General features: G+C 36.9%; 1 protein-coding gene across 3 annotated transcripts; it reads right to left on the reverse strand.

The window, feature by feature from the left end:
* mia3 (MIA SH3 domain ER export factor 3) lies at positions 1–24,420 on the reverse strand. 3 transcript variants are annotated; one of them, XM_088931477.1, is made up of 28 exons: positions 24,238–24,420; positions 22,284–22,417; positions 20,380–20,466; positions 17,091–19,959; positions 15,452–15,763; positions 14,977–15,122; positions 12,072–12,203; positions 11,495–11,516; positions 11,298–11,386; positions 11,098–11,175; positions 10,451–10,561; positions 9,830–9,901; positions 9,222–9,326; positions 8,908–9,030; positions 8,680–8,791; positions 8,368–8,423; positions 7,974–8,064; positions 7,707–7,845; positions 7,058–7,220; positions 5,958–5,993; positions 5,805–5,872; positions 5,281–5,381; positions 4,009–4,119; positions 3,722–3,814; positions 3,569–3,621; positions 2,601–2,663; positions 1,393–1,684; positions 1–864 (listed from the first exon to the last, which is right to left on the reverse strand). In XM_088931477.1, exons 1-28 carry the CDS (start codon positions 24,356–24,358, stop codon positions 512–514), a joined length of 6,132 nt encoding a protein of 2,043 aa, XP_088787603.1. In that variant the 5' UTR covers positions 24,359–24,420; the 3' UTR covers positions 1–511. The 3 variants fall into 3 exon arrangements, with proteins under 3 accessions (XP_088787603.1, XP_088787602.1, XP_088787604.1); XM_088931476.1 differs by having other exon boundaries at positions 2,601–2,666; XM_088931478.1 differs by lacking the exon at positions 2,601–2,663.
* Between the last annotated feature and the right edge of the window lie 1,182 nt (positions 24,421–25,602).

Here is a 25,602-nt window from a genome sequence, read left to right on the forward strand (position 1 = left end):
TAGTTTTTATTAACTTTATTAATAAATCTAAGAATATAGTAAAATAAGTTATACATCTGACCTTTTTGTACACAACTTTACCTTTACATCCTTTAATAAAGCAAAAGCTTTAGGTGGATGTAAGGTGTATGCAATGTGAACGTGTGGAACTCAAGAGCTAAAACTGAATACTTTGACTTTTGTTTATAATTAAACAAGTATTTCCACAGGAAACTTCAAATAAAACTGCATTGTTCAAAAGCGTTTAAGAACACCACTGATCTAAAAAAAAATATGAAGAGTCTGAAAAGGGTAATATTGCACAATATGTTTCTTCACGTTGGCAGGCCTCCCTCAGTTTTCTTATTGAAATGATTTTATTTAATCCCAGACATTATATGACAAGACACTGGTTTTCTAATGATTTATTTTTTTAACCAACCAAATTTTTACTGTGAGGGAAGCAGCAGGATTAAAATAAGTCCAATTTATGCAGGTGAATATAGTATCACCCCAGGCTAGCGCGTGCTGTTTATGGTTCGTTCTGCAACGTTGAGGACGTGTCTCTGGGAGCAGCCTGCTGTGCAGGCCCTCCTGGGCCAGCAGGGTAGTCTCTGGGTGCCATATTGGGCACAGGGGGAGGCCCAGCAGGAAAGTCTCGGGGCCCCAAGTGGGCAGGAGGAGGGGGCCCTGGATAGTCTCTAACTCCAGGTGGTGGAATGCCTCCGGGAGGAAGGTTTTTGGCAGAAAAGGGATAGTCCCTGTGGCCATGAGGCAGTGGTGGAGCTGAATGGTGGTCCCTAAATCCAGCGGGAAGGTCTCTGGGCCCAAAAGGAGGAGGCGGTCCGGGAGGGTAGTCTCTGTGAGGTGGTACTGGACCACGGACTGCAGGAAAACAAGGAATTATATTTATTGCAAAATTCATATTTCATTCTATATTATTAATATGCAGAGACATTGATTCTATTACGTTGCGCTACAGACTTTGTACTGGTTGTGTTAATATAAGGGGATACAATGCAATAAGGACATTTCTTTGACATTCACAATTTTGAGAAATGGAATGGTCACCTAAACATAAGGTACTGGTATAAATTTAAACTTGCTTCTCTAAAATTACTCCCTTACAGAAGTATTAGTACTCACTCCCACATATGCAGAAATGAAGCTCAGATGCATGCATAGGACTGTGGATGGGAATGAAAATGTGTTATTCTATCAAGGCAAAAGGTGAGCACCAGGCTACCATACAGTGGATATGAAACCAAAGCTTCCTGAAATGGCACTCTTCAGAACAAGGACAGTCTGTTATGGCATGATGAGCTTCAATTTGACAGCTGAGTCCAGAGAATAATGTCACAACAGTGGAAAGATACAAACACTACTCTTTGCCTGAAGTTAAGGGTATCTTACCATTAGGAGGTGGAACTGCTCCATAAGGCCTTGGGCCATAGGGTCCCTTGGATGGATGTGGGGGTCCATATCGCGGGCCTGGTGCCAGGGGAGGTACAGCGGGGGGCATTGAGGGGTGTCCATTCAGGGGTCCCAACAGTGGAGGAGGGGTAGGACCATTGAGGGGAGGAGGGAATGGCCCAGCCACTAATGGAGGAGCAAACCCTTTAGCAGGTGGTGTAGCACCAGAAGCTGGTGAATTCATAATTGGGGTTCCTGGAAATGATGGGGGACCTTGGGATTTTGAGTTCATCTAGAAGAGAAAATTTGTTGTCATTAATGTGAGCCGGAAACAATGCACTAAAATACAGTTCTTCTACCTGGTCATTGTTGGTGGTGGCAGAAAGAATCGTACAACCAGCTTCACAGACCAAGTCAGGAAACGGGTTGCTAGACCCAAAAGACGTGATACTCAAATGCATTCAACTGTTTACAAAGCACATTCAATCAGGCAACATAGCCACCGTATGTTAGATAGCAAGTTGTTAACAGTTAAGATATTCTGCATTTGCATTATGGGGAGTGATTATCTCAAACAATTTTTGATATCCTTAATTTCAGATGCACATGCATTTCTAAAAATTATTTAACATGTTTACAACTCAAAAACACAAAATTAATTCACTGATTAGAAAGAGAACTTCTTATGACTTGTGGTATCATATCAGTTAGCAACACCAAACATTGAAGTGTTGGCCCCAGTTCATTAACCATAATTCTTAAAAGCACCTGTCCCATTAATAAGAATGTGGTTTGAAAAACCCCATTGACCATTTTCACAAAGTTTTAAACTCTTAGGATTTTAGTCTACTTCAAAGAGTAAAACATTTGTGCCTCTTGATGTATTCCACTCTTTGAAATATCAAGAAAAGTTCAATTAACTCAACTTTTAAAAATGGTAGTGAAAAACTTTCACATGACAAAACTTAACATTGCAAAATTGTTCATTTTTTTCCCTTGAGATAAGGCAGAGAAAGATGGAAAGACATCTTGATAGCTGACAGCGGGAAGTATTGGTTTTGTGAAACTGGTCCCCGTTCTTGAGGAATTGTTCAGTCACCCAGAAGCATGTTGGTTAGCCCCCTATTGCAAAATCCCACCATAAGCAGCAAGCAGCATGCAGACCTGTACATCCAGGGAATAAGCCCAGTCCTGCATTCTATACTTACAGCCTCTAAGGCCTCGGGAATAGGGAGGGAAGAGGAAAGGGCTTGAGTCTCTACAGGAGGATTCTGCTTTAGTGCAGAGTTCAAAAAGGGAAAAAAACAGGTTACAAACGAGAGGAGACCATATGGTCGGTCAACTTCGTTTGATTGCTAATATCCAGATGATCCAAGGATATCACCTGGATCTTTTTTTCCCCCCATATTTCATTACTCACACAACCCTATGTGTAAAAAAAAATGCCTTCCGTTTGTTCATCTGAAATGCATTTCCACATATTCTTCACTTGCATCCTCTGGTTTGTGTTTCAGTGTGGATTTTGTAGAAATCCAGTGAGTTGACAGTGGATTGTCCATGCCTTTGAGAATTTTCAATGCTTGAATCAGTTTCTCTCAAACTCTTCCAGTTTATCACAACCTGGTTGCTCTTCTCTGGACTGATGCCAGAATTGTTTTGCAACACGATGACCAAAATTCTATTCAGTATTCTAAATCAGTTCTTACAAGTGCATTGCACAATTGTAACGTAACATCCCTTGATTTACATTCTAAACTTTTCAATATATAACACTGACTTTTATTGGCTTCCCCGATAAAACAACAATTGACAGAAACTGAACAAAGAAGTTGGGTTGGGAAAGAATTAAACATAATCTGCTTATGTAAATGTACTAGTTAGATAAATGTGATGAAATACACTTCATCACTCCTAAACTAATGTTAAAAGGTTTTTTAGGACCTCTCATTCAAAATAGGTCACCATGATTTAACAAACCAGAATGCTCCTATAGCCGCACTACTCAACCTTTTTCAATTTTCAATTTGAAAAACTAACATTTGTCAGTTCTAGAGAGCGCTGTTAAAAGAGTGGATAGTTAAACATTTATGCTTTTGAACACAAGCAACGAATTTGCAGATTCTTATTAACAACAGATTAGAATCTCTTCTCTAAAATTAAAAATTCACGGACTTACCGATCCATCCAAAACACTAGGAGACGAAGTTCTCGGTGCACTAACTGCAGCATCTAGAACAATCAGTATAATCATGAAGTTAGAAGTTCTTAAACATACTCTAAAATGTCAATACTGGTGTGACAACAGGCTCTAGATAAAAAAAAAGTGTACCAGGTCGTGAAGGAGGGGGGTGTCCAAGGTCTGAAAATCGTCCTAATGTTTCTGAAGGTGGTCTTCTTGGGCCAAGCTGGCTATCAACTGGTCCTAGGTAAAGAAATAAAAAAATCCCATTAGATACACGTATCAAATAAACTGTTAAAAAGACAATTACCTGCAAGTTTAGGTTCCATTTCTAAATGAATGTAAAACCATGGAACAAGCTATATGTCCAATCCAGAGAGGCAAGGGAGTACCCTCTACATATTTCACCAGCCAAGCTTGGCTGGGCTGTGACTTACCAAAGGGCTCTCTTCGCCCCAGAGGAGCAGAGGGTGGGCGTCCTGGACCATCAAACATTGGAGGAGGTGATGGGGCACCTCCACTCACAGGGGAAGGACCAAAAGAATCTCCTGTTTAAAGAAAAATACATTTCTTGAAACATCACAAATGATAGGACAAACATTGAAGGAACTGCAAGATCAGAGAAACTTATTTTGTCAATTTTAACTTGTTTAATAAAATGCACAGAAAAAAGTTCAGTCTTTTTGCCTCATTTCCCAAGATCATTTTGGGTAAACCAGCACTAGCTTGTTTTAATTCAGGTGGGTGGCTGCATCAGCATGCGTAGGCTGCAAAGGATCAAGTAATAGGTTTATTCCATGCTGAAAAAAAAGAAGAAAGAAAACACAACGTTTTGGCCGTGGAACCTTCTTCAGGTTGCTCACACCTGAAGAAGGCTCCACGGCCGAAACGTTGTGTTTTCTTTCTTCTTTTTTTCAGCATGGAATAAACCTAGCTTGTTTTAAGGTGACTCAGAAGGCTGGTTTTCCCATAAACAGTACTAGTCATAGTGGGAAAACTTCCCATGTCAGAAAAGGGTGAATTTAGCCCGATTGCAAACCTAACCTGCTTGTCTTTGAAGACTGCGAGGTCTTTAAAGGTCTGTCAAAAAGCAAACAGAACATGCAGACTCGACAAAGACAGGAACCTAAATCCATAATCAAATCCAGCGCTCTGCAGCTTACATGTAAGGTTACGGAAAGAATTGGAACTAAATGTAAACTAGATTATTATATATATGGAAATCACATGTTAGAAAACAGTCAACACAGATTTAGAAAAATTAGGTTTGGCCTATTAACCTGTTAAGAGCTTGATCAAGCAACAACAGTAATGGACACTTACAGAACATAAAACATAATGGTATATTTAGATTTTCAGAAGGTCTTTAAAAAAGATAATCAAATTACAAGCTGTAGGCACTTAGAAATATGCAAATATTTAGACTGAGACATGGAGAATGAGTGAATATTTAAAATTAGCCTGACCACTGCCCTTCAATTAAAGATATTAGGTTACAGTTAGGTTGAAAACAACTCAGGTGTGGTAATTATACCAAATTAGAAGGGTTCGCAAATACTGTACAAGCAGCAAATGAAATAAAAATTACAGACCAGACAGACTTTTGTCCTAGCCAGGTCAGCTAATGTCAATGCTTGCTGGGATCTTCTCTGACCAATAATTTCTCTTTAGCAGAAAACCCGTAACACCTTAAACCGTAACAAGCTTACCTTTCCGAAATGGTGGCAACTGCCTGTCTGGACGGCCAGGTGTTGGTTTGATAAGAGATGGTCTCTGTAGTTCAGCCAGCTTCTCATTAACTTCAATAAGCCTGGAAAATTATTTTCAATATATATATTTTTTCCCTCAAACCAGAAAGAAAATGAAAATAATCCCCCACTTCCAACTTCTCTCAGCCCTCACAAGGGCAGTACAGCACACCCTCCTTCTGACGCATACCAGGAATCAATATTGCCAATGAATTTTCATATGAAGTTAACCTTTAGATGATTTCCAGACTCCTTGAATGCACAGAGGCAAACTAATGCAATGGCTGTATGGCTGATTGTTAAATGTACCTGACAAAATTGCCATCTCCAAGCAATCTATAAGAAAGGTATTCCCACATAAGTATATCATTAGAAAGTCACACCTCAAGAAGAGTGAGATAATTCAGCAAAGTGTTGTTTTTAGAAGCAAGATTCACCTGCCTATCAATATCCCTAAAGCGAATGAAACTGCAGGTTCAACTTACTTCTGCCTCAGATTTGCAGTCTCTCTCTTCTCTTCCACTAGAGCTCTTTCAGCCGATCGTGCATTCAGCTGTTTGAAATGAAGAAAAGGTAAAAGGATCAGTACATAATATGTATTTCTCTAGATGTTTCATTAAAAACTTTATGCCACTTACCCAATTTTCATGTGCTTTCTTTTCATGAGATGCAATCTAGGAAAGTTTAAAAGAAATTGGTTAGCTAAAGCTCTCCATGATAAAAATGTAACTAGCTAAACTTTGGATCACATTTTTAAAGTTTCAGACTGTGGAAGACTAAATGAGATGAACTCTTTATCAGTGAAAAATAAAAGACTGCAGGATGCCAAATGGAATGTTCTTGTCCTGTTTTGTTTGTGTCTGAAAGACTTCTGTGAGTGTCCTGTGCCTTGTGTTTCCTTTGATATGTTAAAGTCTCGCCTACATTTAATGTATATAAAAGGAAAAGTATAACTTCAGGTAAGCGAGCATATGTACTGAGTGCTAGGGGAATCCCTTTCTCTGTGAAAGATCTGTTTGACAATCTCCTAACATAAATAAAGACTGAATTTTCTTTGACAAGACTGACAATTGGTGTTCATGTCATCCTCACAATTTTAATAAGTCTCCAAATGTATGTGAGATTAGTTTCATGAAGGAGGTAGGCACAGATGTTTTGTATATGATATTCTTGTAGGGTCTCATTCAAAGCACAGGTCATGTTCCCAGCCATAGAAACTCAGCCTTTTTAACCACAGCTAAATTAACAATGTAGTTGGTCTTATTATTTTTATTGCTCTCAACAGACAATCAAATAGTAAAAATAAAACGGCACTGTGCTGTGAAGACTAACTCGAAAAAGTCAAGTGCTGTGGAGAAACAACAGAATCCATACTGTGGAAATGTTATTGAGACAAAACTCAGCTCATGCTGCAATGTACACTATGATTGCTTTATTCCCCCCGCCATTTTGCAGCATCTAAAATCTGCCATAATTGATAGAAATTTGTACTTTTTAGTGCACATTTATTTTAAGTATCACATATAGCAGACTAAGGATTTTGAATGAAAGACAGGCCTCCTTGATGGCTAACATAAAGCACTAAAATGGAATGTTTGTAGTTTGCAACTATAGTAAAACAAATTAGTTTATCAAATGATTTTTACAATATAATAAGAGTTTTAATGTTTCTGTTTGCAAAAATAAAGGAGGAATGCTTTCCTCCATGTTTTGAAAGAGGTTTGTATATATTTCACACCTGATTTTTGTAGGAGCGTTCTGTTTTTTGCAGCTCTTCCTCGATCTCCTGTATCCTCTGCTTACAGGTCTTTAACTCCTCCTCAGCCTGCAGAGCCTTCCCACCCACCTCCGAGAGCTTCTGCTCCTTCTCCCTTCGCTCAAACTCCTCCTGCGTCAGTTTCCTGCAGCACAAGGCCCAATGCCAGGGTTAAAGGCCTGCCAAGGCCTGTACACTATTCATCTTCTAAGAAAGGTTATCAACTGCACAGCCCTTATGTCTCATAAGATCTTTCTAATAAGAAATGCGCTCATATTTATGCCGCACTTTAGGTTATTTAGGTTATATTCTGTCGATGAAATATGAAGATGAATCAGAAAAGTTTTCTAAAGAAAAATGACTTGAAATTTTTAATGTATTTACTGCAGAATGATATTTAGTTTTTACTGTTAAAAGTTAAAAAATAGTTTATTATACCATATGACCAAATGCAAGTTCAGTCTTAAGGATTTTAAATGATAAAGAATCAAAACAATCATTTTTAAAAAGTCAGAACTACTGTTAGTAACAAAAGTTAATATCAAACTTGGTTCAGACATTGTTCCCATTCTGCACAGTGCAGGTTTACACACATTACAACCCTTTCACTAGTGTGTTCCGTGACACTCACTGCTGAAGGGCATTCTCCTTCTGCTGGTACATCTCATTCATTATCTCAAGTTTTTGCTGAGTTGTCTTGAACTGTGATTCCAGGTGGCACTTCTCACTGAGCATGGTAGCCTGATCGTGCTCCAGTTTCTTTATCTGTTCTGCAGAACAAATGATTGGAAAGCAGCTGTTAGTAAAATAGCGATTAAAAAAGATTTTTTAAGGAAATTGTTCAAGATTTGAAAAAAGTTTGAATTTAACGTTAAACACACTAAGCAAAAAATGGTACCTTCTAGTTCATGCCTCTCTTTCTCCTCAGCTAAGAGTTTTGTGAAGTAATGGTCTCTCTCTTCTTGTACTATGGTAAGAGTTGTCTTCACCTGTATATAAAAAATAAGAATGAACTGTTCCTGCAGTTCAGTAACATTTTGAAATATATGACCATATATTTCAATACACTATGTGACTTTTTAGAGGAAAATACAAAGGCATTTCTTATTATACGGCCATGTTTACATTATCTTCATAAGAAATAAAACAGCTAATGTATTTTTCTTAAAACACTGTTCCAAGGAGAGTCCACAAAGAATTAATTACATTAAAGACATTAATAGACATCACACAAAATGACTCTTTAAGACCTACAGTAGAAAATGCAGATAAGAAATATCAACCAGAATTACCCGTGAAACATCCATCATCTGCTTTATTCGGTTCTTTATTGTGTCATTCTTCTGGTCTGAAAGCATCAATGGGAAAAAGGTTTTAGAGACTGACTGTTTATGATTCAACAGACAGAAATGGGAACCTGTTTTAGTATCATGAAGCACATTTAAAAATAGACTGAGCACATGGAAAGAAGAGTTCTGCTTTTTCCTCCAGAGAGCGTGAATTACAAAGGCAAAACACATCTAAAAAAAACAAACCAATTAAACGTAATACAGAAAGTATGATCTACTATTCTAGCACTTTATATTTCAAACAAAAACACTTACCCAGAGCTTCTCCGTTGGCTAGTATCATAGCATCTCCCTTCTGCAAGTCTGCACTCTCATATTTGGCATCAGCCTCAAGCTGCTGCAGCTCAGCAATGCAGTTAGACAAAACCTGGACATGGAAAGCAGGGATCTTATATCAATCTTACCTCTTCTCTCTTTTCAATCCTGCCTCACAGTTTTCCATTTAACTTATGGCAAGTAATTAGTTACAGATTAATGACCTACCTCAATTTCGTTTTCTTTGTGCACAACAGTATCTTCCAGTTCCTTCTGAGACTTCTGAAAAACTTTAATTTGCTCGCTTAGTTCTCTGTGTTTTTCTTCCCAGTCTTTAGCATCTTTCAGTAGCTATAAGACACACACAAAAGAGCTCCATCAAAAGTATTGTCGGACAAAATTAAATGCATTTCATTTTAATTCCTAGATACAGAAGAATATTTCCATTGTTTATTTGGTTTCTAGCAGCAAAGTGATCAAGGATCTTATTCAGCTGTTTCTTACTAAATTACTGAAACCAAAGCAGTGCAGCAGTTTCTTACAGCTTTTTTCTTGGATTTCAATATGTTGTTTTCCTTCTCAAAAGACTGCAGTTCAGCCTTCAGAGCTTCCTCCCTTAATTTTGCCTCTTCGACAAGGGCTTGCACCTATGGAACATAATGAGCACACAATTATTTTTCACCTGAAAAAACATTACACTGAAATGAGACATACTCTCCAAATGCAATTAAGACCAAATGAAAAGTATATATTTAAATCTGAGCTTCCACATAGCACATTATTGTGTAAATCTTATCACAGGCTAATTAAAAAACTCTGTTTTGTGCACTATAACTATTTCATCATATTTCATCGACTTTCTTCATATTATTCACCCACTACTATTGTACATTGAGTGAAATATTTTTTTTTATATTTATTGGACCTCTTCAAAATGGTATCCTTCATTCAGTCAGAGCTCCAGTAAGACATCTAATAGTATGTAGTCATAGGATAAAAAATAAATTGTAAGCAACATCAAGAATGAGAAAATTATTTAATATCCCTCAAAGTAATAACTTAATATTTGTAATAAATTATCAACCATTAATACTGTAAAGCGAGAAACGGAGCAAGAATTATGAATAAAAGGTCAAAGTGCAAAACATACCTTTGACAATTCAGTTCTGTTGGATTTAATTATACTTTGAAACTTGTCAACAGATTTCTGTGTTTCTGTAATCTGTTGAAAAAATAATATTTTTCTTTCAAAATGATCATATCAACGTTTAAGTTCTATGTCCTTATCTTACATTAAAACAAGGATTATTTTATCCAAGAGCTGCACATTGTAAACATTTGCAGCTTAAATTGTTGATTTTTAACAGGTTCACATAAACAGTGAAACTTACAGTAAATATAAAATTTCAAAAAAATGTAAAAGGTAGATTGAGAGAACAGAGTGCAAAAGAGTGATCTCACACTTATATTTCTGTGTACAGTTTAAACACTGCATTCTGTGCATTAGCTACAAAATGAACTGATAATTAGATACTCTGTTGTCAACTACTGTGCAAATGTGTCTTTGGCTTCTCCCGTAGAAGTACAAAACAAGACTCAAATAAAATCACATGAAGTACATGAAATCACAACAACAGTATGGGACACATAGGTAGCACCCTTTAAAGCTTATACCTTTAAAGTTGATAGTACTGGGGTAGCAAGCAAGGTACTTAAAGCTGGCTTATTTGTTCTGAGTAAGAAAGCACACCCTTAAGCCAGAAGAACTTACAATTTCTTCTTGCTGATGATTCTTTTTCCTTTCATCCTCTACAGACCTATTCAGAGTTTTGACCTTCTCCTTCATGAGTTCATTTGTTCGCTGCAATTCTTTAAATGTGTCCTTTTTAAAACAACATACAATTAAAAAAAAAAGTTATAAACCATATTGTAAACAACTGTATAACACCACTGGAACTGCAGTCCAAAAGTGCTAAAAACCAATGTTGGAGCTGCTGAATCCCATGCTCTATAAACAGATTTCATTTTAAAAGTGATATAGAAAAGCATTTATAGATAAAAAAACAACTAAGTGGCACAACATGGCAATATAACCAACTTCATTTGTCAACAGCTCGATCATCTTGTAAGAATCTGAAGAGTTGCACTTAATCTATTTCTGAATAAAAAAGTTTAAATATCTTCTTGTAACAGGGATGCTTCTCAGCTTTTTAAGAAGCACAACAAACAGGATCTCAGAAAGCTACTGCTGTGACAGATAAGAAAAATCTCAACTCATGATGGCATATTTCACCTGAAATCCATTTATCCGGGATGAAACTTTTTTTAAACACACGGCTATTGTTATCGGAAAAAGGACATTGTTGACAAATTAATATACTTAAATCTACACATGAACATGTTTCCGTATAATCTTACCTGGAGGTCTTTATTCTCACGTTTAGCAGATGATTTGGATTTTTCTGACACTTTTAATTGCTGTTCACGCTCTTCAATCTGAAAGGGCCACCATAAAACAAGAGGAGAGACACAATAAAACATCATTAGGCTTTGGGTAAACCTAAGCAACAATAATAATACACGTCATGTACTATTGTACTATGTACAGTGTCACTTACCAGCTTATTCAGTTCTGATATTTTGGAAAGAGCTTCAGATTTTTCATCAATTAGTTGTTTTATTTTTTCCACAAGTTGCTTTTCAGTCACTGAAAATTGAAGATTGCACATTTTGAAAGAACTACTTAATTTAATAAATGGAAACACACATTGGTATTATCATTATAACCCCAAGCAGTAAGAGTAGTAATACTTACGGAGATACGTTCTACTCTTGACCTAGAAGGAAAAGGAAAAAAACATTATTGCAGCATTATTAAATGATAGATACATTTCTTCTGCATCAATCTTTTACCATCTTAAATTCAAATCATATTTATACCTTTAAAACTAAAATTCTTAATGCAGCATGTCACATTTTATTTTCTTGAGGGCCATAAACGGCATCACACAGACCATAAATAAACGCCAGTCTCTCTTCATGCTCCATTCTTCAATGTGAAGAGCCAATCTTAAGTGGCTGCTGTAGGACAGCTTCACCACGTATACATATAATACTTGATATAGTCCTGTGGGAATCCTGGGAGCCTCACAGAGATGCAGAGTCACTTGTACCCGAGTCAGTCTCATCACTCTTCAGGCCTGTTCAGTTCTGCCACTGGGAATGACCAGTTATATGGCCCTGCAGGTCACCTTGTAGCATAGACTGGTTGTCAACCTAAATCTTCTTCTTATTAAGCTTATTCCACAATGCAAACAAAGCATTGTATCACGTAGAAGTTTAATTTAATGGAATGTGAGACTTGGTTTAACAACTGCAGGCCTCTAACTTACCGCGAGCAGTGTCCGCCAGAAGAAAATCAGAAATGAGAGGAGTCCCACCATAGCCGTTGCTATCACTGGTTGCCACGGCAGCCCATAGAACGTGGGACCCGGCTGCCATTCCTCAGGCAGGGTACCAACCAGCTGAAAAATATTGACGTCCTGGGTTACACCTCAACTAGCTGGTACAAAATACAACATGCATATTTAAAAAGCCTCGCTAATACTTTTGGTGATCAGTAGGCTTTCTGTTCTCTCTTCACAACCAAAAAACCCGAGACACTAGAACAGTAGGAAGAAAAAAAAAGTTAAACATGCATCCTAGTGTTCAGACCACACAGTTATCAAAGCCGGTAAGATTCTTTTAATAATGTTCTTGAACTGGAAATAAACAGCAATGAAACATCTGCTTTTAGATGAAAAATACATGTAACAAGGCACAAGAGAACACTTGGAGACTTCTCCTTCGTTGCTTTTCTGTACTACAGAAACTGTCAATGACAACAAAACATACAATGTACCAAAAACACATTCAAAAAGTGCGAGTTAACCTCTATGGAAGATTAAAATGGGAATGCTAAAACATGATTCAGAGGGATGCTTTTGAGCAAGACGGAGTGCCACACTCTTGATTGCTCTTGATTGGGTTATCTTATCTTATCTCTAGGAATGTGTGTTCACATAGGCATAGGGAATTACAATTAAGAGTATTATTCTCTTGTGCTGCACAGTGAGGGCAATGTTCAAGAAGATTTATGGAGCTTAGGAGTTGATTGTAGTGCTACCAGCTTAGAGGCACACAAAATCTATATGCAGGGAAGCAACATGTGGAGCATTTCAGCAGTGCTTGGCAGACAGCCCCACTATGCAGGTGGTGAGTGTCACGTTGCCTAGCCTGTACAATCTTGGCCAAAGGATATCATCTTAGCACTTCTGACCCCTCGGTCACTCCAGTTTAAACTAAACCTGTGTCAATGCATTTAGCCAATATATAAACTAGGACCACGTAAATCTCTGAGCTATAACAATATTTCAGGATTCCATAATCTAAAAAGTAAACCTTACATCTTAAATGCAGAGCTATTTAAGACTGTGGAATTCAGTATTTTGTCTAGGTATCTTAAGCACAAAACATTCCTAAAAGCTAAATCAGTGGGATTTCTCTAATTAGTGCTATGGACATTTCAAAGCTTTGACACTCTTTTAATTCTATTATTTCTAGTAGATAATACACATTTTTCAAAACTAGATCCAAAATCACAGCCAAACCACTGGACTTAGGTTTAACACTGGAAAAACATTAGTACTGTGAAACAATAGCACAACATTTTTACAAGCCGTTTTTATGGTAAATCCAAAATTTAATTTCTTGCACAAATCTGAATGGCATTTTAGTTCCCTGAAAATGCCTGCTAGATATTATCCCTCCTCTAGACTACTGATATTACAGAACCTTTCATCCTTGTACACGACCATCCACTGAACTTTCACATACAAAGCCTCCTATCACACACACACTCCCCCAAGCGTCAAAGACAGCAAGACGACCTTTCTGCTACGTAGCCAGTGAACTGAGGCATGAGAGACTTTTAGTCCCGACAACAGCAAGCTAAGCAATTGATCATTTTACCGTAGTCAACCAAATATTTAAGTATCGCCACAACTTTGCACTGTATAGGAAGTAAAAGCGTGTGCTTTTTTTCCTGTTACTGTTCACACTTCACAGCGCTGGGCTAGAGAAAATGAAGGCAGATTACAACACTAAACCGGTCTTTATTACAAGCAGGGAAGTAATCCATACAGATGTCTTTAAAAGGGTCCGTATAAAGTGAGAAAACCCATTAAATAAAGTAACTGCACTCTTACAAATCATTAAGTAATTTAAAAACTAGAGGTAACGTTTCAATATGGCACTAAAATACTAAAATAAAGGCTAAGAAAGAACATTTTAAGAAAATCGCACACTTACATCAGTAACCGCTTTTGTAAGCAAGACATGAAAAACTGTTCCTTGTTCAATTTCTGCAGCAGGTGAAGCGTCGTCGTTTTTCGCAGCCATAATAATCACAGCAATAGCAAGTGTCTTTTCCGTTAGTGATTTCAGCAGGTCAATATTATAACAGGAGCCTTGTGACTGAATATAGTAGTACTTCAAACTTACAGCCTCTTCATCTGGTAAAAATCCTACATTAATCACGTCGCCGATGAACATATAGATAACACTTTAGGCCTCTTGACACGAGAGTAATAACGCAAAAAAAACCGAAATAACAAGACTGTAGAATGAAATGCTATCTACACATCAGAGGCAGAAAATAAACACCATGATGCCGTCAACCGACGTGAATGAATGCAAGCTAGGGAAGCCTGAAAAGCAGGCAAAACGCAGCCCAATATCTCCTGGTTTCTCAGCCCGGTGCCTCGAGCGGCTGAACTTCACTCTCTGGAACACGTCAACAATCCCTGAACCCCGCTGACCCGCTACGTCACAGCCAGTATTGAACAGCCATGCTCCGGTTACAGCGACGCTCGCCGGCCAACAAATGTTTGTTTTTTCGAATACAAACATCTTCATTTCTGTATTCACCTTTTTTTTCCCCCTCTTAATGTGAAACAAAATAAAATGTAACTATATCCCTGGCATATACAGCTAATGGGAATTACAAGACAAGCATGAGACGTTTAATTCAATAATTTAAATGAAACATCACCTGGTTATCTTTTGTATCCAGCTGATTATACACTTTACTGACTATGCAACTACACCCAAAAGTTAAACAGATGACTGTAAGAAGGTTAAGTGTACATTTTCAAATATACATAGAGTTAATATCCTGGATGTTTATATATTACATATGCTGTTTCAATACTTAAGGAAAAGAATGTGTAATATTTGAAGGTAATTTAATGTACTTACAATTTCAGTATATGTTCCCAAATATTCCCTGGCCAAAGTGAAAAAGTTCCCAATTTCAGCAATGCTTGGCAATGAAAGAACACTTTGTGACTCAACTTCTTTTTCATCCTCGGAGTAATCAGGTGTTTTAGGTGATTCCAAAAAACCTTTAAATGAGGGCAAAAAAAGCCTTTAACTGAAAATTTTAAAATATTTAAATCATGACAAATGTTGTATCAAAAAAGTCAGATCTTACAAAAATAAACATGTACCTATTCACATAAAGACAGAAATTATTCCAAAATAATCTCAATTTTAAATGTAAGGTTGTTAAATCAAAATGTATTGTTAACAAAAATATAAGGTATAATTTAGTGTTTATCAATGAAAGCTGAAAAAATACAAAAACAAATATCATATTTTCTTGTGGCTGATACATGCTTTATAATATGTGCTTTTATGCTGAATTACTGCATGGTTTTGTAAAAAAAAATACCTGAAGAGGAATGCTCCACATCAATACCTAAGCCAATATCCAAAGTATTTTCCAGAGTAGTTTGAGGGCCTTTTTGAATTTCTTCAACATCTTCCATGAAATGGCTGTCCTTGTTTCTGTTGAAGTGACCTCCATCTTCTTCAACTCCAATATCCGACCTGGTCTTTGAGTGTCTCCTCTCTGACAAAGGCCTCTCGTTATCCTCTTGCTGGTTCAATGGCTTCTCTTGCAATTCAAACTCATCCCCTGTGCTGGTGTGGTTCTTTGTCAACATGTCAATTTCTGCAAGAACATCTGAAACGTCCAGTTTTTCTGTGAATTTTAAAAAAGGAAAATCAGTCTGTCTCTTTCAGTTCCACATGTTAACAAATTGCTTTCTTTGAACACTTGCTCAACTTAACATGTGCTTAACGATAACACAGATTTACAGGAACACAAGCAACTTTACATTCTCAGACCACAAAAATCCAGTCTTGTTCTTGTGTTGCACTTTAAACAAGTGCACTTAAAACACTTAAAAATTGGTTTTGCATAAACAGTGTGATGTGACTACGGTGTTTTTAAGACCTTACACTTAATGTCACACTGTAATCTTAGTGACCTGACAGAGCTAGTAATTTGCATTTGATCCATGCTTGCACATTGTGCAGAAGTCACAGACAGATTTAGAGTTACCTGAGAGGTGTTTTTTATGTATAAAAAAACTCAGTGAATAACCCGTGGAGATTAGCAGTGTATTAGGCAAATTACATTTTAAAAAGCATTATTTGCATTTGCAAACAAATATCTTGAGGACTAGAATGTCCTGTAGCATATTAGCAATACTCTCTGTAGGGCTACTATACACATTTTTACAAATTATAGTTCAATATATTTAGCATATAAGTCCTGAAATTTCTTAAAGAGATAGCTCTCAACAAAGTATTAAATGTTGTTACTTGCAAGGATCTACTTGTAAGGAAAATTATTTTAATATGATTCAATTGTTTCCAAAAATGTACATTCTCAACTCCAATTCTAAATGATAGGTAGATGTAAGCCCAAGCCTGTGATTTCAGATTTGAAACACACATGCTGTTTATGAAGACCAAACCGCAATGTAAATAGTCATGCTGGACTTTACTATTCAGAAACCTAAAATCACTTTGCACTGCAAACTACATTAGCCACATATTGCTTTTTTGTTATATTGTTTCCAGTTGATCTGTTTATATGCCATTTATTTAGCATCACAGTAGAAAAAGAAAACAAAATCTTATTAAACAAGATTTATCATAAGAAACTTATGATAACAATTTTACAGTTCTAGGATTCTGGAGGTTAGTGTACAATAAACTAATTTTCCAAATTAAGATTTAATTTACCCGCCTAAAGACAAAATATAAGTAAATATGCAACATTAGATAGCAGCTTTCAACTTCACAACTTTTGCTTCATATTATCAAGTCACTAGATCTCATGCAAAGGATATTGTATAGAACAGACTTCTATACAATAGAATTAAAATTGTATCAATCTTTGTGTTACTTAATGTATCTAATTCCTCACACAAATACTCAAAACCAATTCTTAAATTTTAATATAAAAACAGAGGTTGGAAGGGACAGACACCTAACAACCTATAACCTCAGATGTTTACCTTTTTGCGCCTCAGAGGCAGGGTCTTTGGAAAGACTACTCCTTGACATCAGTGGAGTACTATCACTCACTGTTGAATACTTCTGTCGAAGCTGGAAAGCTAGTTCTTGGAAATCATCCAAAATAGCAGCTTCTTCATCAAGCATATTTCCATCCATCTGAAGGAACTCGGCATTCTTCAGTTCCCGGGCATCCAACATCCTCTCAATTTCATCCAGGATTCTGGTCTCTGAAGACTCCAAGGTGCTGTCTAAAGCTTTTTCAATATCCTCTATGGTCTCAAATGTCTGCCTGGCCTTCTTCAGCTCCTGATCCAAGTCATTGAACATGGCCTCCACTCGAAGAATATGCTGAGGACTCAAGAATTTGCTAATGCGCTCCATGCGTTTCTCATCAAAGTAACCTTTAAGAAGAGTAATCTCTGTAATACTGTCACCATGTTCTTTCTCCTCACTCAACTTTAGAGTTTTCTTTTCCTGTTGGCCTAAGTTGTCATTGTCATTTACTGTAAGATGTTCAGGTGAAGGTGCATGTTTTTCTTCTGTATTTGTGGATTCTTCATCTTCTTCAATGGGCCTTCTCCCTGGTGTGGAAACACTTGCCTCTCTGACATCAGTATGTACCAGCTCTTCAGTTACACTTTTATGTTCTGTGCTCACATCTGTATTGTTTGTTGCCTCAGTTTCATTGTTTGTGAGATGAGTTTTACTTAATGGCTGGGGCTCTCCAAAAGCCTTATCACTGGAATCATTTTGAGTTTCCTTAGTGTCTTCTTCTATAATAAAAGTTTTGTCTTCATCAGGCAAAGTATCTAATTCTTCTTCATCAGCATCTGTAGGTAAATTCTCAGTTTTTGTAGATGAAGAAAACATGGCATTTTCATCTTCAAGCAATTCTTCTTCATTTTCTTCATCTCCATCTTCAAAATCATCTGCCTTGCTGGAGAACAGATCTCCATGTTCAACATCTTTCTCCAATGTATCTTTCAATACAGGTAACTCCTCATTAACTTTAACTGTTTGTTCAGTGTTTACCACTTCTGAATCCAGTTTCAGTTCAGGCTCTTCTTCTAACCCTCTGACATTTTTAACTTCTTCTGTATTGTTTGCTGATATTCTTGAATCAATGCCTTCATCTGTCTGATTGCCTCCTACAATTTCAGTTAATTCATCATGTGACTCTTCTTCTGGAACAATAGTCTTTTCAGAGATGGCTTCTTGAAGTGTTCCATTTTCTTCTCCTTCCATGCTTTGATTGTTTCTGAGTGAATGCATATTTGATGAAACTGTATCAGAGATTTTATTTCCTTCTGTACTCTGGACTTGTATATCTTCTTGTTGTTTAGGAGCCTGGGCAGCTTCTTTGTTCACAAACTCTTCAGATGGCAAGTCATTCATTGTTTCATCACTAATCTTTTCTAGCCCACTCTCCTGACCAATTGGTGAATCTTGTACTTCAGACACCAGAGTGGCTTTTAGGTTGTCATGTCGTCTGCCTGGGGTTTCTGGCATATTTTCATATTCAAGTTTTCTTTCTTGATCTGACTCAGAAGGCCATTTAGATGCATGGCCATTTTGATTAACTACCACATCAAGGTCCTGATTTAATTTATAGCTATCTTCAGAGCCTTCTCTTTCTTTTGTTTTCTGTACGGACAAAGATTCATCAGTAACCTTATCATCTGGAATTTCTTGAATAATTTCATCACTAACAGTTTCCTTTGCTGATGAATGAGGCAATTCTCCATGGTCCACCTGTACATCTGAGCCTAAAAGGGGTATTGTATCAATTTTTGGATCCTCATTTTTCTCTGCCACATCTAATTCAAAATCATCTTCCTCATCTTCGTCCTCTAAACTGGTTACCTGATTTGTTCTATCAGCACCACTTACAATGGCAAAGACAGTATCCCCCAATGATGTCCACATGCTTTTATCTTCTTTCATTTCTTCTTTTGTTGGATCTTCTCTCAGTACCTCTCCCAGCTTACCATGAGTCATTTCCTCTGCTTTATAGCCAAGTCTGTCTTCTGATTCAGGAGAATCTGAAACGCCTTCCTGTTCAGAAGTGTCTTCAACATTGTCTTCAGAGTACGATAATAAAGGAGTTACTTCTGAAGCCTCACTTGGCTCATCCTGCTCTGTATCTAAGAGTTCCTCTTCATTCTCAAAATCATCATAAAATGGGGTTACTTTCTGGGTATTTTCATCATCTGTGGTAACAGCATCAAAGGTTGACCCAATGGTAGTTTTCAAATTAGAAGCTGGTTGGACTTCTGAGACATCAATTTTATCTTTTTTTTCAGGCACATCATCTTTAGCTAGAAGCTTGTCTTCACCCAGAGAAGGGCTTTTATCTTTGGTTGTATTGTCCTCTGCTGTGACTTCATGTGCAGCCACCATGTTCTCATCTTGATCTAAGTCATCCTTCATCGTTTCGACTGTGGTTTCAGCATCATTGTCACCTCCCAGAGTATGTATGTCCTGAATCTGATTTTGTTTTTCAGATGTCAGCTGAGAGGTTTCTTTCGATCTTACATCAACAAGTTCTCTTTCTTCACCCTCTTCCTCTTTGCTACTCTTTTTGTCCAAAACATCACTACCGCCATTATCGTGCAGCAGATGTATTTCATCATCGGTTGTTTTTTCAGTGTCATCACTTTCCTCGGGAGATATTTGCGACGGCACATCATCTTCCTGCTTATCTACCTGGTTCTGAGCATTGCTACCCTGGTTCTCTTTTTCTGCTGCTGCCGTTTCTTGACCTGAAGTGTCATTTTCAGTCAATAATACAGAGGAACCCAAGAGCTGATCAACATCATAACTGTCAAATGTGTCAAGCTGGCCATCAAAGCATACAAAGTCTGTTTCCTGAAAACAAAACAGAAAAAAGTCAGGAGGCCTTTATTTAGATAAAATGTATAAATAAACTTTTTTTTTTCATTTTGTCTTTATATGTAAAAGACTTTTAGCTTATTAGAATGTATACAGCATACCTGACTGAATCATAAAATGAAGCATGGAGAATTTTTCTTCAAATCTACATAAAATACATCTATATTTAAAACAGATAATTTTGGCTGAAAAGAAGGTACACTTTTATTACTGACAGGTTAACTGTAAAATTGTAAATAGACTATCATGAAAAAGCTGCAGAAAACTGTTTACTGCACAAAGAAGTGCTTTATACAGCTGCAGCATCATGCTACAATATTCTCTGAGAGACCAGGAATTAAAGTTACCAAGCAAAGACAAACAATTAAGTGTAATAATAAAGTAGAATTTACTCACCTCTGCGGGAATCTCTATTTCTTTCACACTATATATGTGATTTATTTCAAGTAAGTCCTTGGGGAAATAACCAAATCTGCTACCCACCTACAGATAAAAATAAAATCAGGTAAATATTCAGGATAAATAGGCAACATGTTATTTTTTTAAGGATTAACAAAGTATGCACTGGTTTCCTCTTACAGTACAAAGACATGCTAGTAGGTTAGTTGGCTTCTAGGAAAACTCTCCCTGGTCTGAGTGTGTGTGTGTGTTTGGATAAAGTGATTAGAAAATGGATACATGAATTAATAAAGTTTATTACAGATCAACTCCTTGCAACACATGCCACTGAGCCTACAAAACACTTGAGACAAACACATCTAAAATGTTATGCACGCTTTTTGTATACTAAAGTCAACAACACATTCTTGCTTGATCTTAACACAATCCATGACTCTCTAGGGCAATGAGGAACACTTTTACAAAGAAAGCGATATCCCTTTAAAATAAGTGCCTGAATATGAATGCTAACCGCTGCAGTTAATACATTCTAGAATGAGAACCCCGTCACCAAAAGAGAAATATTGTGAGGGCACAAAAATATATATTTATTAAGTGTCACAGTCTCTTCAGTGTGTGCTTATGTTTAACTATTGTCTGTTCTTTCTAATCGAATTCTAATATTCATGCCTTGCACTGTACTTTATAAAATTTGACTTTACATTGAGAAAAATGCTGCTATTAAAGGCCCTCCTGCTATATAGTGTCAACAAAAAGCAATGTTTAATGTTTACTTGTATATATTCCCCAAAGACACTCCCCTTCTGATCAGTGTGATTCATGTTGTGTTTATGCAAACAGGGAATATTTCAACCCTTTCCAGAGTTGGATAGCTACAGTATGTGAGGGGATGAACATATCTGTATTCAATTGCTAAAGGATGACTCAAATTGATTAACTTAAATCAATCAAATCCTAAATCAAATCCGGGCGGAGCGGTGGCTCTATGTGGATAAGGATCTGCGCCTGTGGCTGGAAGGTTGCCGGTTCAAATCCCGCAGCCGGCAGAGGAATCCTACTCCGTTGGACCCCTGAGCAAGGCCCTTAACCCCCCCACTGCTCCAGGGGCGCTGTACAATGGCTGACCCTGCGCTCTGATCCCAAGCTTCTCTGCCTGTCTGTGTGTCTCATGGAGAGCAAGCTGGGGTATGCAAAAAGACAAATTCCTAATGATGAAATTGTATAGGGCTAATAAAGTGATGTTATGTTTGTTATGTTGTTGTTATAAATTTAAGTTCAGAACTAAAAACCATTAAGTAAAGTCTATCCATCATGCATTTATAATTTTGGTCTCTACACTTAACAAAAGATATTGCACTGAAATCAGTCCAAGGAAGAAAAACTGCATTTGTCCAAAGACTATGCAAAGCTGTATATTTAGGATTAAATTACTTTGTTTCGTATATTATATTTCGGTTCTAAATCATTGTCACAAAAAAATACCCTCATAACACGGACATGTCCAAAGCATGAAATAAACCTTAAAATGTGTGCAATGTGTCTCCGCTGTTATTTGGCTGAAAATGCATATGCTAATAAGAATGACTTACATTCACAGGAGTAAGTGGAAAAAATAAGAATATTTTGTGTCAAGTACTGTACACTTTCAGAACAACTTAATGAAATTATGTTTTTGTTACAAAGTCTCTTTAAACTTTCACATTTAAGCAATGCTATTTGTAATGGATGTTCATTATTTATCCAGATAGTTGTCATTTATTGCTGATGTACCAGTGAATTAACAAGGAGGATTTATCCCACGATGGAGCACAGTTCTATAATGTGCACACAGAAATTAAATTTTAAATTGGAGAGTTAAATATTAAGAGAATAAAAAATGTATGTAAAAAGCAGTTACTCACACTTCCTGCCCACAAATCGTTCCTCTTTCCTGAGAGCTTATAGTATACGTATATGGTCTCTCCCTTTTTGAAAGTCAAAAACCGACAGTCTGGGCCAAAGAAATCCTGTGCTGCTTTCCCCCTACAAATTAACACTGGAAAAAGAGGAAAGTGATGTTATTTTAGTTTTACTCCTCAGAGGAGGCTTCACATGGGGCTTAACATATCAATCTCTTCGCTCCAGTTTTGTTAACACTATTGTTTTGCAGGACTACAATTATCCATACAAGAAACAACCCCCACAAAACAGCTAGGACCTTGTGTTAGAGCCCACATACATGTAGCACTAAAAGGGACATTTTTTTAATACCAATTTCAAAGTTCTTAAGATAAAACATTAAAAACTATACAGGGGAAACTGTTGTATACAAAAAGTAATCTGATGTGCGAGGCATAGAAGTAATATCAAAGGCATTCTCTTCATTACGATTAAATTTATGTACGGAAAAGTGTTTAACACATGGATTCCCGTCTTATCATTCATAACACAGGAGACACTGGTTAAGTGTAATTTGAGCTGGTGGGACAGCTCTTTCTGTGATAAGAACAGGAAGCAGCCATAAATGAATTTTACAGTAGTTAAAAGTGAAATCAGGAAAACAGAGAGCTATAGTCAACAAATATGCGACAAGGAATACACAATGCAGTCTGAAAAAAGTGAATCTTAGACTTGGTATAACTGTACATAAGCAAAAAAAACCTTAAGAGGCCTAAATCATATAACAAGATTCACTTAATGCTCCTGTTAGTATATGTTGAATCTACTAGCCTAAGGCTTCAAGAATTAATGGCAATAATTTGCAAAACCAAAACAGAATCAGATTTTCAGAAAGTACTCTCACAATTAAGTGTACATTTCTGTCTTTCCACACTATGTTCAAAACCTGTCAACTGCTTTTATTTGAGAAATAGAGAAAATAGCATCATGCATTGAGAAAATACCTCTGCAATGTTGTGCACAGATTAAGAACTAGTGCTATTCTCTGCCTATATTTACTGTAACATGCCAGAAATTACTTCGACAAATACTGTAGCGATTTTGTCAATCTGGCGACTAAGGAAGGTGACTATCCTTAGAACTTTCTATCTATAGTGTGTATTGTGCCAAAAGGACTGCAGGAAACATTAGAAAAAGCAGCAAAAATATTAACCATTCAATTTAGTCACATTCCAGTCTATCCTCGTTTAACACTGCCCTTTTGGTAACAACGGTATCTGGTCATTTTGAATGTTTACCTCGAACAATGGAAATTGCGTCAGAGTATCCTGATCGGTGAAAGTGATAGGTTTGGAAACGGTGCCAGTCATTTTTAAATTACTGACCATATTTTATTTCTATAGGGCTTTTTGATGCTGACAACAAAAATACAATAATAAAACAAAACATTGCATCGTTAGTAATATCACTATACCACAAATCAATGCGTTAAAACCACAAAACAGTATTTTCTACCCAGAAGTCAAAATCTGAGGTCAGGACGTGTACGTTACTACAGAAGCATACAGCAATTCCCCCTCATCATACTAAACATCAAGAGCGCCTTTAACAAGAATCAATAACCTTTCTAACAAAACTGCACTGAATCGTGCTTAAGTTACAATTTTCCAATAGGCTGTACGAAAAATATATGCATACAAAATTCAGCGGGTATCATTAAGATGCTTCCCAAACTTAAAATTGCAGAGAATGTTATCACACGCCACCGGTGATTCAACTGACAAATACAGATCACAAGAAATATATTTATATTCAACTTGCACTAGGGCAGTGTGTGTTGGGTCTCTCTGAGAGCTTTCCGTCTGCAGTGCCAACAGGTCAAAGCAGATACCGGCTGGCCAGGGCATCTTTTTTTCTAGCAATGGATCGACACAATCCTGTCGTATGAAAGCGAAAAGAAAAAATGGCAAAACTTACTGCTACATTCTTCGTCGCTACATCGCTTTAAGTCCGAAAACCTTTTATCTACTGCCTTTTCGGATCCCGTTACAATAAAAAGTATAACTAGGAGGTACAAATCCACAACGACAGCAGCCATGCTGGCAAGCTACTGCTAGTCGACTGCCTGAGCATAAGCAGAACCGGCCGACACGTCAGCAGATCCGCAAGTCTCTGAGAATTGGGGATGCAGGATGTACGAGGAGGATGTGGAAAAGGATCGGAGTCAAGTTACTAAAACTAAACCCATGAGGAGTTTTATTTAAAGAGCCATGAGCTTATTTTCTCCGTGTCTTTAACAGAATTTTGATTATAAAACTCAAGGTGTTGCCTTTTTCTCTAGAGACAAATTTAATAGTAACTAGAAAGAACAGTTCTCCGGGAAAGCTAAACAGATCTGCAGTGTTTTTTAACTACCAAAATGAAAAGGGAGCTCCCCTCCGCCCTGTAATCGGCCATTTCTAGAGAGAAGTTTCTAGTTATCTGCGTCACAATCCTACCCCAAGCGCAGTCTGGAGAAGTTGGGGAGTTATGTTGTTGTATGCTCTCAGACATACATAAATTATGATTAAGAACACAAAGTGTTTAAATACAATTTTAAAAGATGTAGCATAAAATAATTCCTAGCTAAACGTGTATATATCTTAATGTAGGGTGAAACTGCGTACCGACGAGGGAGTTATACGCCTTATGTCTAAATTATCCACATTCTAGTATAAATTGTATATTTTCATGCAAATCCTTGTGATTGTTTTTCTGTTGAGGTTTATGAATTTCTATGGATTACCACGCTTGTGGAAGCAAAAATGTAATGTTTACAACACAATAGAGGGGACTTAACAGTCAAAATAGGCCATTTATATGTGAGGAACATCATGTCTGAAGCTGTATTTTTCTATTTCTCGTGATTTTATCAAAGAACAGATTTATTTCTCGCTGTATATCCCTCTTGAATGCAGTATTTGAAAATAGTAATTGGAAATTAGTCCAAAAAACCCTGGCAGATATCCCACTGTAAACAAGGTAAAAAAAAACATTTAAAATTGTTCATAGGTTTTTTCATGTTAAACTAACACTTTCTAGAATTAAACATGGACAAGATGATATATATATGTGTTCTGTGAGACTGGAAAGGAAAGTTACACGGTTGTTATCTGTTGTTTTGGTTAGATTTGCAAAAATGTATCATTAAGCATTTATCGTTAGGCACCTTCTATTTGCTGATATTTCATCAGCCTTTAATACAATGCAGTCACATATTTTGGTTGAAACGCTTATTTCACCTTTCAAATTAAATCCTAGTTTTCTGACTAAGAGTACACAAAATGTACTTGCTAATGTTTT

This window comes from Atractosteus spatula, chromosome 2 (genome assembly GCF_055471065.1).
Source record: "Atractosteus spatula isolate fAtrSpa1 chromosome 2, fAtrSpa1.hap1, whole genome shotgun sequence".
NCBI lineage: Eukaryota > Metazoa > Chordata > Actinopteri > Semionotiformes > Lepisosteidae > Atractosteus > Atractosteus spatula.